Genomic DNA, 17498 nt, shown 5'->3' on the forward strand with positions numbered 1-17498 from the left:
GAGAAGTTACTTATAGTTCCATTTGTGCATTCGTCAGTTTTAGGCATTATCTACTGTCTTCCAACTAAGAAAAATAAAAATTTATCACTCTTTCACCTCCTTTCCCTCACTGCTTCTGTTTCCTAACTTTTCCAAAACAGAGCACAATTGTTTTAAATATTGCTCACATTTAACAGCCTAGTATAGGTGATTACATTTCTTTCTTTGTACATTTTTTCCTTGGAGTTAAAATAGCCTCATTTAAAATTTTTGTTTTAAGTTCTCCAAGACAGGGTTATTCAACCTTGAAACTATTGACATTTTGGTGTGATAACTCTGCTGGAATGGGTGAAGGGCAGGAGGGTGGCCTATGCATTATAGGGTGTTTAGCTGCCTCACTGGCTTCATCCCACTAGATGCCAGTAGCACCTTCATCCAGTTGCAAAAAGCAAAAAATGCTTCCAGACATTATGAAATGTTTCCTGAGGAACAAAATCACCCTTGTTGAGAACCACTGCTCCAGAAGAACTCGAAACCACCTCTCAGAACGGCAGACACCTTGTGCTAGCCGGGTCCTTTTGTTTATTTCCTCTTGCAGACGTCTCTTCCGGAGCTTGTTGTCCTCTTGCTGCGGTCTGAGCAGGTTCTCCCCAGGACTCCCCAGCACAACAGTCACCCTGGGCCTTCCTCTCACCCGCACCTGGGAAATTCCCTTTGCTTTTCTACTGTGTTGAATCACCTGCTTCCCAAATCTTTCATCTGCTTCATCCTTTTGTTCTCTCAAATTTGGGAACATATTTTCTACTAACTTCCTGAAGCTGAATAACAGGAAACATTTTGAGAACTTGCATAGCGAAAATATCTATTCCGCCTTCATGCTTGATTGTTAAGTTTGGCTGAGTTTAGACTTCGAGTTTGAAAATCATTTTCCCTCAACACTTGAATGCATCGGTCCATTTTCTCCTAACCTCCTATACTGCATTGAGAAATATAATCCCATCCCTGATTCTGACTCCTTTCTTTATAACCTGTATTTTCTCTCTGGAGGTTTTGAGTTCTTTTCTTTAAACATGGTGATTTGAAATTTCACTGTAACTTTTAAGATAGGTACTTTATATCTGGAAATTCACATGCTCTAGTTTTGAAAATGTTTTCTCTTTTATTTTCCATCTCCTCCTTTTCCTCCTACTGGAAAATATTTAGCCATTATTTTATGAATGATGTCCCTCTATTCTATCATGTATTTTTGGGCTATAGTTAGATATAAGTTAAATCTTTTTACTCTCTCCTATATCTTCAAACTATTCTTTCTTTTTTTTTCCCCAACTATATCTCACTATACTACATCCTGGATAATTACTTTAGAACTGTGATAAAGCTCATTAATTCTCTTTTTGGTTATATCCAATACACTGCTCAACACATCCATTGTATTTTTAATTTTAATTATTCTGATTTTAATTATTTAATTTTAATTATTTTATATTTTGCAAGTTATTTTTGTTTCTTATTTCCATTTTTTGTGTTCAGCTTTTAACTCTTTAAATATAAGTGTACTCATTTTAATGTTTTGAATCTGTTAAGTCCAACGTTGATCCTATTTGTGAAATCTTAATCTCCTGTTAACTTTTCTACTGATTCTTGCTCCTACCGGCTTAATTCCAATTCTGCTTTGCAATTTTCTGAAATATGGTATGTCATTTATTGGAACCCTACTGTAAGATAAAAATGGAGCTTGTGATTAAAGTGGCTTTTATTCAGCTTCTGTCTCTGGATTCATGTTTCACATTGTTTCTGGATGCTGAGAATTTCCTTTGCTTTCTTATCAATGCAGCAGTGAATTTAAAAGTTAAAAAATGTTTTCCAGAACTTTTGGTATTCTGTACCAGTTATATTTTTCCAGCTTTCTAGTCCAGAAAGAGAAGTTGCAATTCACCTTCATTCTTTGCTTGTATCCAACCAGGAATTAACTGGAGTAACAGGGACCTGATTTAACCTCTCACCTGGAACAACGACTAAAACATAAAAGATAAAATGTATGAAACAAGAGTTTTCAAGACACAAGACATCAAACAATGAAAGATGGTGATCCCAAGAAAGTGGAAACAAAGGAGATAAACTATGTGGTTTCCCAAACTCACTGCCCTGAGTTTCCAAGCTGCAGCAGAAAGGAGGGGAACCCAGCAAAGCTCAGCGGAGTCTCTGAGTTGGGGAGACAGACCCAAGGTCCAGGCAGAATCAGGCAGCACTATTGCACCAGAGATCTACTAGGGAGGAGAGAGCATCACAGCAATGGAACTCTGCAGACTGATAGAGAGTTTCCCTAGCGTATTTAATAGGGCACCGCCAGCATGTACATACGAAGAAACTACCTAAGGTAGAGGGAAAAAGTAAATTGTATTAGTTTGCTAGGACTGCTGTAACAAATACCACAAACTGGGTGGCTTGAAAAACAGAAATTTATTTTTTCACAGTTCCGCAGGTGGAAGTCCAAGATCAAGGTGTCAGCAGGGTTGGTTTCTTCTGCGGCCTCTCTCCTTGGTTTGTAGGTGGCAGTCTCCCCCTGTGTCTTTTCTTTATGCCTTTCTGTATCCTAATCTCCTATTCTTTTAAGGACACCAGTCATATTGAATTAGGGCTCACCCTATTGACCTCCTTTTACTTAATTATCTCTTTAGAGGCCTTATCTCCAAATACAGTCAAATTCTGAGGTACTATAGATTGGGACTTCAACAGATGAATTTTTGGGGAAACAATTCAGCCCGTAACACTCCACCCTCTGGCCCCACAAAATTCATGTTCCTCTTACATACAAAATACATTGACCCCATCCAAACAGCTCCAAACATTTTAACTCATTCCAGCATCTACTCTAAGTCCAAAATCTCATCTAAATATCTGAATCAGGTATGGGTGAGAGTCAGGTATGATTCATCCTGACACAAAATTCCTCTCTAGCTGTGAATCTATGAAATCAGACAAGTTAACTGCTTCCAAAATACAATAGTGGGACAGCATAGGATAGGTATTCCAACTCTAAAAGGGAGAACTTGGAAAGAAGAAAGGGGTGATGGGTTCCACCTAAGTCTGAAATCTAGTAGAGAAAATTCCATAAGATTTTAAGGCTCAACAATAATCCTTTTCGGCTCCATGCTCTGGCCCATCCAGTTGGCAGCCCTGTTTCTCAGACCCAGCAGTCTGAGTGTGGTAGCCCAGCTCCTTTGACCCTGGCTGGGAACCCCGACCCCTCAGCCTGGGCACTCTGGGCCCGTGGTGGCACTAGCAGCCCTGTTAACTTCTGAACCAAATTCAAGGTCTTTCTTCTCTTATCCTGAAGGATAACACATGTTCATAGCTAGGTAGCTCTACTGGCCCAACCTGTACAATCCCAGAAGTCCAACAGCCCCCTTCATTTCATCCCATCTCTGTCCCCTTCAGTCCAAGGTGGGAGCATTTTTGCTGGTATAACCCTAACTCTATTCCTGGCTTCTGATGAGATGGCTGATTGGATCCATAAGTCACATACCCACAATCTCTTTAGCAAATTGTTGTCTAGCCATGCGGCTGATGTTCTCCCTAGAACGTGCCTTCTCATTTTATTGCAATATGGATAGGCTGAGAATTTCCAAATCTTTAACTTCTAGCTCCTTTTTGCTTATCAGTTGCTTCTTTAATTTCTCTCTCTCTTCTCGCATTTTACTATAAGCAGCAGGGAGAAACCAGGGTGCACCTTCAACACTTTGCTTAGAAATCTCCTCAGCTAAATATCCAATTTCATCACTTACAATTTCTACTTTTTATAAAACACTAGACCACAATTCAGCCAAGTTCTTTCCCACTTTATAACACGGATCATCTTTCCTCTAGTTTTCAATAACACGTTCCTCATTTCCCTCTAAGAACCTCACAGGAAGCATCTTTAATATTCATATTTCTACTAACATTCTGTTCATGATGACATATGTATATCTCTAAGACAATAGAAACTTTCTCTACAACTCTCCTCTTTTTCTTTCTGAGCCTTCATCAAAATCATCTTTAATGTCCATATTTCTACTGACCATCTCTTCAAGGCAATTTCTGCCTTTTCTACCTGCACCTCAAAACTCTTCTAGTCTTTCCCCATCGTCCAGCTCCAAAGCCTCTTCCACATTTTCAGGTATTTGTTACAGCAGCACCCCACTTCCTGGTACCAGAATCTGTATTAGTTTCCCAGGGCTGCACTAACAAACGCTGCAGACTGGATGGCTTAAGCAACAGAAATTTATTTCTTCACAGTTCTGGAGGCTAAGAGTACAAGATCTTTGCGGGGACATGATTCAGCCCATAACACAAGTCAGAGGGAAAAGCACTTGAAACACACATAAGGCTGGGAATAGTGCCTGCTCCCACTAGCCGGACTGGATACCTCATAATTTATGGGACATTTGGCTGATTACTCGGTATTTCTCAGTAGGGAGAAATCAATAGCCCTAGACTAAACACTGCTTTCATCTTGCCTAGCAAATCTTAAAATCAAGACCTGAGAAGATCAAATTACTTCCAAATAACTAACTGCTTTTCAGAACAAAGTTCAAGAATATTTATAGGAATACAAGAAACCCCCAGTATCAACAAGGGTGGCATTCACAATGTGTGGTATCATATCAACAATGACCAAGCATATAAAGAAGAAGGAAAGTATAACTCTTAATGGGCAGGATACTCAATCAAAACCAAGCCAGAACAGGCACAGATATTTGAATGAGGAGACTGGAATATAGCAACGGTTATTGTAATTATATTCCATATGCTCAAAGATTTAAGGGGAGACATAGAATAAATAAAAGATATTACATGTTTGCATTGGATTTAATGTTCCAAGACAGAGAGACAAGGATGATTGTGTTGGATAGAATTGGAGAAAAGTGTCACTCAAACAGAATGCCTCTTCTCCCTTAAGTGCTCACAGTCAGTTGTGCCCTGAGCTTAGCAGGGAGGGTCATGGAATCTCTGGAGTTTGGTGGCGAATTTCTGGAGTAGCTTTATAGTCTCCTCTGATCCAGCAGTGAGTCTGAGAATGGGCGGGGACCATGTACTGCATGAGCAGCTAGGAGAATTGGGTCCTATTCCCAGAACTAACGGCATCTCAGTTATTTTCCACTAGTTGCCTAAGTTCATTAGGCTTTATTTGCATTACCTAAAAAAAGTAACACATTTGCAAAAATCTAAACCAGTGCTTGCTGAGCCTGTCTTATATTCTACCCCGTGCTCCCGGCCCAGGGTTCCGCTGGAGGTAGCCAGCTTCTAGTATAATAATTGAGTAAACTGAATAGATATTTTTAAGTCATCTTTTTTGTAGAAAAACGTCTCTGAGTAATTTTCCCCAGTTTGCTCCTATTGTCATATTAAACCACTATACTTATTTACACAAGAATCAGTTAAAAGGTACTTCAAATTTAACTCATTATCACCTCCACTCTAGCCTGGTTCTCCTCCTCCCATTCTCTTTCCTGCTGAAGGAACCCATGCAGCCTCACCTGCACAAAACCGAAACTGAGAAGCCAATATCAGCTTTTCCCCCTCCTCATCCCTGCTCTCTCAGTCAGTAAGAAAAAACCTTTGTGAAGCCATCCTCTTCTCTCTGTTTCCATCCTTCCCTGGGCTCTGTGAAGTTTGGTATCTTCTAACCTGGACAGGCCAGTACTCTCTTTCTAACTCACCAATCATTATGACTGTCATTTTTTCCCCCTCAAATACAAGTTTGACCATGTTGCCCTCACTTAAACCCCTCTAAGAAGTCCGATTGCCTTTATCATAAACACAGCATAGAATATCCTATACAGCCTACCTCCAAACTACCTTCACACCATACTTCGCTATACACCTTTTAATTCAGCTACACTAACTACCCACTATGAATGGACCCATCATACTCTGGCGTTCGCAGACTTGCAGATTCTCCCTGGAATGCTAATTCTCTGCTTGGCTAACCTTTGTAGACTTGTTAAGACTATAATAAAAACTTGCCTCCCTGAAGCCTTCTCCATTCCACCAAACAGTATACGTCTCCTCTTCCTTCCCAAGAGCAATCGCATCTATGCCTTCCTCCTGTGTGCCATTCATCACATTGATCCATTGAGAAGCCTGCTCCACTTCCCATGAGGCTTGGGTTTCTTCAGGCAGAGCTTTATACAGTTGTCTATCTTCATGTACCAAGAACCATACCTCAAATACAGCAAGTGTGCAATGAGTGCCTGTTGACTAAAGAAGTAAATAAATAAACAAGTAGAACCTACATGTTATCAAATTATATTTATTTTGTTATCTTTATGCCATTTTCCCCCACTGAAATCTACAAGTATTATTGGTGTCTGTCTCTAGTTTTTGTTTGTTTGCTTTTAGAAGAGTCACTTGGGCTGAGGTCCTAGAGAAGAAGATTATAGTTTTGGCTGTTCTGTGATGCAAGAAATGAAGCTGTGTGGTGCTGAGATTTTATCATTCTTCTTTCTGAGTGTGAGTGTTCTCTCATTTGAAGATCCTGTGAACCCAGGGAGAAGGATGACGTTAGATTGGGCTTCTGCCTGATAATTCATTTCTGAAGGTGAGATATTGAGCAGCACAGTGTCCAGCTGGTGATATTTTCAGCATAGAAATCTGTTAAACTACTAAGGAGGCATTAACAAGATGGAATGAATTGATTATTTTTCTTCTGAATTGCTTGGCAGTGCCTCAATATTGAGGCATCAAATTTGCTCAGTGTGATACTTAGGACATTATTTCTTCCTTCCCTCAGCCAGCCTAAAGACTGCAGTAAGTGATGATATCTTAAACTGTGTCCTTCTTCAGAGACAGCATGAGACACACTTCAGAGAAGATCCAATTATCTCCAGCTACTTTCCCTGGCAGACCTGAAGACACATGCCCCTGAGACAGGACTTTAGGATTTTTTAAAATTTCACCATTCCTGACTCACTGACATAAACCTTTATATCAAGAGGCTGATGCTGATAATGTGGGAGAAAAGAATAGTTTAAAGATGGAGTGAGAATGATTTTAAATGCTGGAAGCTTTGTCTAAAGTCATTTATATTTTCCTTTCCAGTGATTTCTCTTTTCAGTCCTGTGGGAATGACAATAGACCTTCGAACAGTTTCTGCTCTCTATCATTACTTTGAAGAACCTGGAGAAGACGTGAAAATGAAATTGATACCTGCTGCTTTACGGCAAAACCTAGGTTAGGATGTGGAGGCCCCACCCACTGCTCTTTGCTGCCCAGCCCCTTTTTGGATCAAAGTCGCCTTTCCCAAGAATAAACTCCTGGATTATTCAGTGGTCCCCTGTGATGTCGTTGTCACATTGGTGTGTGATAAGTCAGCCTCAAAGCCGGAGTAGGTAACGATTCAGATGGCAGCTTTGATCTGAGGCCTGTGTCCAGATTTCTGTTTTGCCATTTACAGCTGTGTGTCTGGGGATCTCCTATCCTTACTTTGCTTGTCTGGAAAACAATACTTGTCACAGAGCTCTGCAGGGGGCATCAAATGATAAATGTATGAAGGTCTGGCAGGTGCCTGGAGTCTGAATGGTGCAGTACGGACCCTCCCTCTTTCCCCACGTGTTAAAGGCAACCACTCACCTGGTCATTCTTCATTTTATTAAAGGAAGGAAGAAGGCTTCTTCAGAAGGTTCTGCCCTTTATTGACCCCTGCCATCCCCTGGCCCACCGGCTGCTGTCAAGTGTCAATCATTCTGTTGGTTTTCCTTCCCCGTACACAGCTGGTAGAGGCAGCAACAGACAGTGTTCCCAGGCATGCTAAAGCGCACTAAAACAGCACCCAGGCAGAGCGCTGTTCTGTCGAGAAAGCATTTTCAAAACCCGAAGTAGTTGTAAAACCCAGAGAAGACTCCAAGACCACAAGCGCCCCCTAGGGAGTGGCCAGGAGAACAGCAGAAAGTGTTCAAGTCTCAGGTGCAGCCCCAAATACAGCTCTACGGTGGACAACGGCATTTCAACCAGGGTCCAGCTAAATTGGGAAGTGACTGCTGCCTGGCTTCCCTTTTCTTTCCTTGCTGTGTAAAACCACGCATCACTATTACTGTGGCTGTGAAGGCTGGGAAGTTTGGTGGGTGGAAAATGATAACGGGAGTGAGATATGTTAATTTCTCTTACCCATGTCTGAGTTTGGGGAGGCCTGAGCTTTTTCCCTGTCAAAATTATATTCACAACAGTAGCATGATAGTGATTAAAAGCATACTCTTTGTTGTTAGACTTCTGGGTTAATATCTTGAATATGGTACTTAATCGACCATCTCTCTTTTGGCAAATTATTTGACTTTTGACCTCGATTTTCTCAGACTGTGAAATGGGGATAATAATAGTAATTAACTCATAGGGTTGTTTTGAGTTAAATGGAATAATACATGTGAAGCGCTTAGAATAATACCTGACAAATAGCACCACTCAGTAAACGCTGCAATTGTTTTCTTTGTAGCAAATAGCTGGTATCCTTGAACAAGAAGCAGTGGCTTTTGAATTAACTTATCTAAGATTCTCTAAGATAGCTCTGCTACAATTTCTCCCCAGCTAGGACTCCTATGATCCTGAAGGCCCCCTTTTCTATATCTTTTGTCCCTGGAGATCCCTGAGGTTTAAAGTTATATGTATCTTCTTTTCTTAGCAATCAATATCCATTACATATAGCTCACAGTTACAGCTTTTCCTGGAGAAAGATGTTAATGGATTCTGTCAAGGCCAGGAGACAGCCACTTCCCTACATAACAGTTCTTGAGTTTCCTAAAAGCCTGGACTTCCGTTGGAAAGCAATCAGGAAGCTTCCAATGTGCTCAGAAGTCTAATCAATATTCCTCGCTCCTTGGTGATGATCGGTAGGGAGACATCAACTGTCATCAGCAGTCCACCACAAAGTCGTATGTCACCCAGGCTGCAGCTTTTCCTGACACTTACTATCCATTATCCGTCCCTGGGGAAGGGGAGCGCTTCAGGTTTCCATGGCAGCAGTGGCTAACTTGCTGGCCTTCAAAAAAGATAACAGATAATATAAAATTAAAAAACAAAACCAAAAACTAGACTCCCACAGTAGTTTTCAGGAGTCTGGGCTATTTGAGCTATTGAGACGTCCACTTTAAGAATACTGACCTTCAGAACTGAGGATTTATCTTTCCAATTTAGAATCTCCGTGCAGAGCTTTGGGGCTGCCAGCCCAGCTCCCATTTTGTTTAAGGGCGTGGTCCCTGTTTGCGTACCTCAAACCAAGACCCTGGTAGAGAAGGAAGTGGTGTCTGGCAAAATTCCCCAAAGTTACATCTTTCATAACCTGGGACGCAGTTTAGCAAATTTCCTAGTGAGTTTATTTAAAGTCACGCTTCTGAAGTCCTGGTGTCGTCTGACAAAGGGATGAAATAACGGAGCAGTTCCAGCCCATAGGAGATTTAATTTGCTCTATTGCCACCTGGTGGCCATTCTAGGAACTGCATCAATGGATTGTAAGGTGCTGACGCACCTGCGACTCATTCACATGCCAGTAAGGAAGTGATTACCTTTCTTTAGAATCTGACTCCCAAAACGCGCCCACTGTGAATTTTTGAATTCCACAATCACTTGGCAGCGCAGGTTCCTTGAGAAAAAGGCAAAGTGACTGTGTGGAGCTGGTTGATATTTGAAAATCATCCGTGCTGTATTGGGAATGCCATTTTTGTTTTGCTTTGTTTTGGCTCACTATCGCTGTAGTCCTGGTAGATGGTGTCAACACACCCTTGAGATTCCTTGGCACAGTAGCATTTAGATAATATATTGTAATAAGTATGGATTCTGATTTTTCTGAGTGTTTTAAAAAGTGACTTGCCTGAACTTAAACTTCAGAATCTATTGCCCACCCTGCCCCCACCGAAATATACAGCTGTTGATGTCTCTGCTCAAGTTTTAAATTTTGTTTCTATATTTTATACTGTTTCTCTACGGGTTGTCTGCGTGGCTCAGTGGTCAGTGATTCGATCAGAGGTTTTTGTTCAAACTCCCTGAGCCGGTAAAGCTTCCGCGCTCGCCATTGATCTGCGTGTGGGCTGGGGAACATAGTCAAAGCGCACTCAGTTTTCACTCCGCTCCTGAATCTGCGTCTGTGCTGCTCTCTGGGGTGCTCAGCCCACGCGGGTCTTTCCCCCTTCAGCCAGGTCTGTGTGGAGAGCTGGTCACACCCGCCCTGCTTCTCTCATTCCCAGGCCCCACCTTCCATTCCTGGCTGGTCCCTTCCTCTCCCTGGCTGGACTACAGCCTCACCCTAACAAAGATGCATCTTTGTCCTATTTGTTTCCTATAGGCACTTTTGCTGATAAATCATTCAAGTTCTTCCTCCTCAACCCAAATCCAGCCCACTGAATGTCATTGAAAAAATGTAAATACAAAATTAGATAAAAGGTCTTGGAAGGGTCAATACATGTGATGGGCCCTGAATTTCGAGCTTCATTAGCTTCCAGATAAATCCACCTCTGTCCAGGGCAGAGGGTACATGACCCAGTTGCAGAGAACAGCCCAGCCCCAGGACACGACATCCAGGGCTGCAGAAAGCACAGTCTTATCTCAGGCAAGTACCAGGATCAGGAAGCATTCTGCATGTGTGCAGGAGGCCGGGCAGCCAGAAGTTCATGGGGCCCGAGGTGGAAGACAGAGGCCCTCAGACTGCAGGTCTGTCCATTCTCAACAAGAGACCAGCTGCGATTGTGAGTCCAAGGGAAAGGATTCAAACCCCCGGAGGTGGCAAGAGCCAGCAATATTAAGGCTGTGAAATCATAACCAGGGACAGAGCTGTGCCTACAGGAACCACTAACAGGGAGAAGCTGTGAAGATGCTTCCTAACGTGTAGACGGTACTGCAAGGAGAGGGTCTCCAAGAAATGGAGCAGGTAGTGGCAGCGTTTGAAAGGAGCGTAGGTAAAGCCTGGAAGGCCTAGGCTCAGCAGCATGGGCCAGCAGGGAGAATGCCCCCTAAAATACCAAAGGGGCTTATCTGGCAGGAGGCCTCCGGCGTTATCTGAAGAAGAAAGATGCAGCTTTGAAGTCTAGAGTGATTATCTAGGCAGGAAGCAATGAAGCAGGAGGATTTAGGGGATAGCAGACATATTCATAATTAGAAACAAAAGAAATTTTGGGGAAAAATATCACCAGAAATCAGTGGAGCCCCAGGCAGAGGAAGTGGGTGGTGATGGTGAGTTCTCTGGCAGAGATGAGGGAACGATAACAAAAATAATGAATCAAGAAGGCTATCCTTTGAAAGGAGGAATAAGATATCACCCAAATGTATGCTGTTCACCAACATATGTACTGTTCAGGAGAATAGAAATATGTGACTGTCTTCTTTTGGACATCAGAGGATTGTTGTTTGCTTTCATAAGGCTAGTATATATCAGATTTGGAATTTCTCTTTTTTCCTACAAATTTACATAAAATATTTAAAGAAGCATCTTTTGCTTTAAGTACACATTTATCCGTATTTCTTAAAGTGATGGTTTTAAGTAGAACAACAAAAGCTTATAGAACGCCGACAGTATAAACCGCCGAGCCGCTGCTCTCCTTGGCAGGTCTCACTCTCTCTTCTCATTACCCAGGCGACATAGCAACAAAGATTTCACCAAGAACAACCAGCTTTCTTCTTTGATTTGCAGCTTTTATTTAATTGAAACTGAAAATTTGCACTCAGCACTTGAAAGCTATTTCAGTAAATAAAAAGATAATCGCATATAGCTTTAACAGTTAACGAAAAGAAAAGAAAGAACACAAGAGAACGCATTGAGAAACATCAGGGTAAGAAATAGCTGGAGTCATTCCCAGGATAACCCCACAACCATAATCAGCCGGCAGGGACGGTGGAGACGGCACTGAAGCTCCACGTTAAGTGCTCAGATCCATGTATTACAACGATCTCCCAAGCCCTTCAGGGGAGTTGGGAGTATGTCTTCTCTGTTGGAGTTAATTTCCTGAAATTCTTGTAACCCTCTGACTTCTCTGTCAGGTTCTTAAGGAATTCTAGGAATTTAGGAATTTAGAATCACCAGGGGCATTTCGCGTCCTCCTCGGCTGCCACCACAATTTTAAGAACTGCTCTCTAGTGGTGGAGACTACTCTTCTGCCTCCTCCACTGACAGGGGCAGGAGGGCCAGCGCCTACTTTGCAAGAAACTGGTGAATCAGATGCCTTGCTGCACTGAATTCCTAGGCATTTCTGCAGGGGAAACTTTCATTTAAACCAGAATTAGTGGTAATCGTGTCATGTTCAAATTAAGGTAAATACTTTTATGCTTCCAAAGAAATAATATTTTATAAGCCGTGTTTTGCTTCTTAGACAAATTCTGCTGTAATTTACTATCCTCAAGGTTTTGACTCTTTTTTAAGTAACTAGATTAACATTTTCTAGGAAAACACTAGAGCACGGAGACTGTTTATGTCCATATTAAGCTAAAGAGCATTTGAAAAACTATAAGGATTATTTTGGGTGGCATATGTCTACGCTACAGATTGTGAATTCTACAGTAAATATTACAGAAAGAAGTTGTTTTTCTTCAGCATTTTCTATGTGGATAAAGAACATTTGAAAAACTACCAGAAATTTGTGTAGCAAATATCTAGGGAAGGTTGTGAAGACCTTGCGTCCAGAATCCTCAACCCAGCCTCGCACAGCCATTTTGGATATCCAATTTCAAGCTCTAAATAGAAACAGATGGTTAAAAATGAGTTGCTTTCTGCAAAATCTATAAGCATATTATACTTCAGCTACTCATTTGTATCTACTAATTACAATAACCTTTCTGGATTCTGTTGTACGACATATATTCACATTTTTCCAGATCTCATTAGCCATGGCTAATTAAGCAGTTATTATAAAATGAACAAGCCTATCAAAAAGAAAAGAAAATCACTTTGTTTTTCATTCCAGGAAGCCAGTTTGTTTGTACTAAGGAGTGCCCTCTCCACTCTCCAATATGAGGCAGATGCATCACTGTGGATTGGAAGGACCATTAGAAACATCCTTCCTTCTCCATCTCAGCAGGGAGGGTGTATTGGGCAGGATTTCTTGTAAGGATGCTTTATGGGGGAAGCTTCATGTTAACCCAGTACCTTGTAGCAACTCAGCGAAAATCACGTTGAATGGATGCATGAAGGAGTGAAAACAAACACTCTGAGGTGTAGCCAACCAGTGCTCATTTTGTCTCCCTTTGACAAAAATCACAATTTTTTGATACGTTTTTTAGAGTAGACATAGTCATTCAAAAGTGAAATGATCCCTTAGATACAGTCAGCTACTGATTTGGTAAGTGAAAACTTGAGTAAAGCAATAATGGAAAAAAACGGTTCCATTAGGAATGATACCCTTTCTGTAGTTACTATTATGTCCTTTAAAATACTTCATGAGAACCCATGGCTATGTATACTCTGGCCAAGAAAAGTTTGAGGAAGAAGTTTTATTTTTGTTGTTATTTCTAAAATGTATTGCGACTCTGACACTGTTGAATTCTAGCTTGCTCCTTTGGTCAGGTTGAAAACTCTTGGACTGAAGCATGCTCTGATGAATTATCTGTTAGAAATTTTAGCATAAGAGACAAAACAATTTCAACCTTCCTACTCTTCTGATAAGGACAGAGGATGTCTCTGGTCAATCAATGAGCAGGTAAAGAACACAAAAGGATGTTAGCATTTGAGAAATTTAAAAAGGGGGTACCATCCGTCACAGGAACCTACCACTTTGGCACTTTGATTGGGATCTGCGATTTCTCTTGGATCTTCACTTGCAGGTTTCTAGAAAATTAAATTTTGTTGTGTCAGAAACTGCACCAGATGTGACACATAGATCCACACACGCATGAGTGCATACACACACAGACCACCTCTTCCCGATGCACGAAAAATTTAAGAGAGTTTGTAAATTGCTGTGAGATGAGGGGGCATAGTTCTGGTTAAGCGAAGCTTTATCAGAAACCATTTTTCCTTGTAAAGCTTTCTGTAATTTTCTCCAACAATATATTTGGTAAGAGACTGCCAAACATTTTTCAAGCATTAGGGCTTTCTTTAAAAAAAACTCTATTAAAATCGCAGTAAAACCAATTTATAAAAATGGATTATGATGGTTGAGTGGGGTGTGGGGAGATGTGATCCTTCAGCTCCACTCTGACTGTAGAGCACATTCTGAGATCCGTGTGTGACAGGAGGATTCTGTGGAACTGCAGACTGAAAACTATCTTAATCACACTCTTTAGCCTTTAATAAAGAAAGCATAATGAGAATTTCTGATTTTAAAAATATATAGTTGAGAATCTTGGAGCATTCAGCACCTGCTTCTGAAGAAGTGTTCCACGGTGTGACCTTGAGGATGCAGATGTAGATACGGAGACTGTAGCAATTCCCGTGACCCTAGAGATCCTGTCATAGCTCTTTTTTGAGTCAGTCTCTACTGCACATGTGTGCTAATTTGGCTAATTTGCTGCTTTCTCTTCAATATTGATTCAGGGAATACACCTCCTCAGTCAGTGGAAAGCCCTCAGGCTGATTGAGGCCTCATTGGAAGCTGTCGTTATGTTTTGACCCTGAGGATCAGGGCTGGGACCAGAGTGAGGGGAGTGAGACAGTCCTCTCAGGAGCAACATTTAATGGACACATACAAGCTCAATATTCATGGTCAATAATGGGTTAATGCATTGTTTTTAAAAATAAATAAAAACTAAGTCCCAAGAATTCATGATGAACACAATGCCAATATTTCATTTTATTTTATTTTTTGAGGAAGATTAGCCCTGAGCTAACCTACTGCCAATCCTCCTCATTTTGCTGAGGAAGACTGGCCCTGAGCTAATATCCATGTCCATCTTCCTCTACTTTATATGTGGGATGCCTACCACAGCATGGCTTTTGCCAAGCGGTGCCGTGTCCACACCTGGGATCCAAACCGGTGAACCCCGGGCCGCCAAGAATCGGAACGTGAGAACTTAACTGCTGCACCACTGGGCCGGCCCAATGCCAATATTTTCAATAAAGACAGTCTCTGACCAAACCCTTACATGGCTTGCTGTGCTCTTCTCACCCTAATCCCAGCCCTGCTGAGAAGTAGGAAGTGTCCTATTTCTGCCTCAAATCAGAGGGTTACATTATATTATTAAACCTTTTCAAGGAACCGACAAATGATTAAGTGGCATCAAAAGTATTCAAATGGACACAGACTAGCACAACCAACAGAAAGAAGGCAAGGGACCATACCAGTGTGATGTAGTGTGGACTTGAGAAACTGACTGGGAGTCTCTCCAAGGGCTCTGCAGTTCTCTGCTAGTGAAAAGACATATTATTAACCTGCAACTAGTATTCAAGCAAGTATGACTATTTCCCAAGCCCCCAAGATAAATTTTCCAGCCACCTTGAAATACAGTCCTAGTAAATGGACAAATACTGAAACACATGGAAACGATATTCTTCCCTAGCTTGTTCTCTTGTGATGGATGAGTCTAAGAACTTACCTATAAAGCAAACTTATATATGAGAAGAGTGGGAGCTGCTTTATGTATTATGTATGAGTAGCACAAAGCAAGTCTGTTGGCCTCCAAATCTAATATCTCTAATTATTGGAATGCCTGAAACGCCACACCCAGCTACATCACTTTGTACCCTGAAAGTCTTCGAGAGCCCCCAGAACTTACTGCTGTAATGCAGGTGTGGCTGGCCCAGGCTACCCTCTTTGAAGTGCTTTCTGCTAACCCCACCAGATGTTAATACAACTAGAAGCATGCCCAGTGGAAACCTAGCAGAAGTGCTGAGAGCCAGGGGAAAAAAGAATCAAGCATAACTAATGTAAGAGGGACAAGACACCACAGACGGACCTTTCCCAAACCACAGTTTTGCTGAGAACTGGCCTTTGATGGGTAACTAATGTGTCAAACAAGCATGAGCTAAACCATTATTATCTATGTAATTTTATGACAAATAATACAAAAAGCCTAAACATGAGGTTCAAGGACCCCAACTCTCCCGCACAACCTACATTTATAAAATATTGTGTTATATATTCTGCTAAAAGTGTATTTAATTTATTAATATACTCACAAATATTTATTAAGCTCCTACCCTAAGTTCCCTCATTTAACAAAAAACCTGAAGCCCTTAAGGATTTTGTATTCCAGAAATGTAACATATGTGCCCCAGGCTCTTTCTGAACCTCTGGTTGGCTTCTGTGACTATTCAGCATTGATCATACGCTCAGGCCACCTTCACCTGACTCCCTTCTCCGGGATGGCACCTATTTTGCATATTAATTTAAGAGAAACATAGTTAGGAAAGTAACTGCAACAGCATATGAAGCATAGTAGATAATTAACACATATTAAGTGCTAAATTTGTACCAAACAATTTACTAAGTACATTTACATATAGTTTCTTATTTAAACCTCAAAGAAATATATGAGACTGATCTTAGCACCCTGTGGTTTCATGTCAGAAAATCTCAGTTTAAGCTTAAAAATTTTTCATACAGTATTTTCTGTCCATTTGAGTGGACAATTAAGTCTTGTTTTTACCATCTTAGGGTCATGATTGGCCTAATAAAAACTACAAATGGATAAAAATGATAAACTATCATATAACCAGAGAAGGATTACCTCTTCATCCCTAAATACTCCAGAGAAGTTCAGTCGAAGTATTTCTGCTATGATGTCATATATGTGTTCCTTGGGAGAGGGTGGGAGCGTGTCCTGCAACGTATGCAGTAAAAACATGTAGGGCTTTTGGGACAGGTAAAGTTGGGGCAAAGCATTCAAAACCTCCAGAGCTGTGTAACAAGACCACCAGTAACCAAAAACATCCTAATTTTACAATACTGGCACCATTATATTTTCACTGGGAATTTGCATATAACAAGGGTCAGTTGATACTTTGCCTCCAAATTTAAGTCTTACGTTCCCTCCTTCAAGACTTAGTTCCTAGTGGGCAGTTTCATTGGCATAATCTTATCAAGAATGCTTTCTTCATTGGACAATGTTTTTTTAAACTTATTATTAGTTTTTTTGAGGAAGATTGGCCCTGAGTTAACATCTGTGCCAATCTTCCTCTATTTTATGTGAGACATCACCACAGCATGGTTTGACAAGCAGCGCTAGGTCCATGCCCAGGATCCAAACCTGCGAACCCCAGGCCACTGAAGCAGAGTGTGTGAACTTAACCGCTATGCCACCAGGCCAGCCCAAGTTATGCTTTTTGGTGAGGAAGTTTGGCCCTGAGCTAACATCTGTTGCCAATCTTGCTTTTTTTTCCTCCCCAAAGCCCCAGCACATAGGTGTATATCCTAGTTGCAAATCCTTCTAGTTCTTCTATGTGGGATGCCACCAGAGCATGGCTTGATGAATGGTGTGTAGGCTTGTGCTGGGGATCCGAACCGGCAAACCCTGGGCTGTGGAAGAAGAGTGGTTAACTTAACCACTCAGCCATGGGGTCGGCCCCAACAATGTTCTTTTTAAAAGGGAATGGCTTTGTAGCTTATTAATCTGCCTGCTCATTCTTT

The 17498-nt window shown here is 41.3% G+C and overlaps 1 protein-coding gene across 1 annotated transcript in view; it reads right to left on the bottom strand.

Moving 5' to 3' along the window:
• Positions 1 to 391: 391 nt before the first annotated feature.
• The window catches only part of ADAM7 (ADAM metallopeptidase domain 7), a 79226-nt gene continuing 62119 nt past the window's right edge, over positions 392 to 17498 (bottom strand). The window contains exons 21-22 of the mRNA XM_046655733.1: positions 13683 to 13759; positions 392 to 797 (exon numbers count right to left, since the gene is read on the bottom strand). Coding sequence (XP_046511689.1) covers positions 392 to 797; positions 13683 to 13759 — 483 coding nt within the window. The remainder of the gene's footprint in view (positions 798 to 13682; positions 13760 to 17498) is intronic.

Source organism: Equus quagga, chromosome 3 (assembly GCF_021613505.1).
Source record: "Equus quagga isolate Etosha38 chromosome 3, UCLA_HA_Equagga_1.0, whole genome shotgun sequence".
NCBI classification, from domain to species: domain Eukaryota; kingdom Metazoa; phylum Chordata; class Mammalia; order Perissodactyla; family Equidae; genus Equus; species Equus quagga.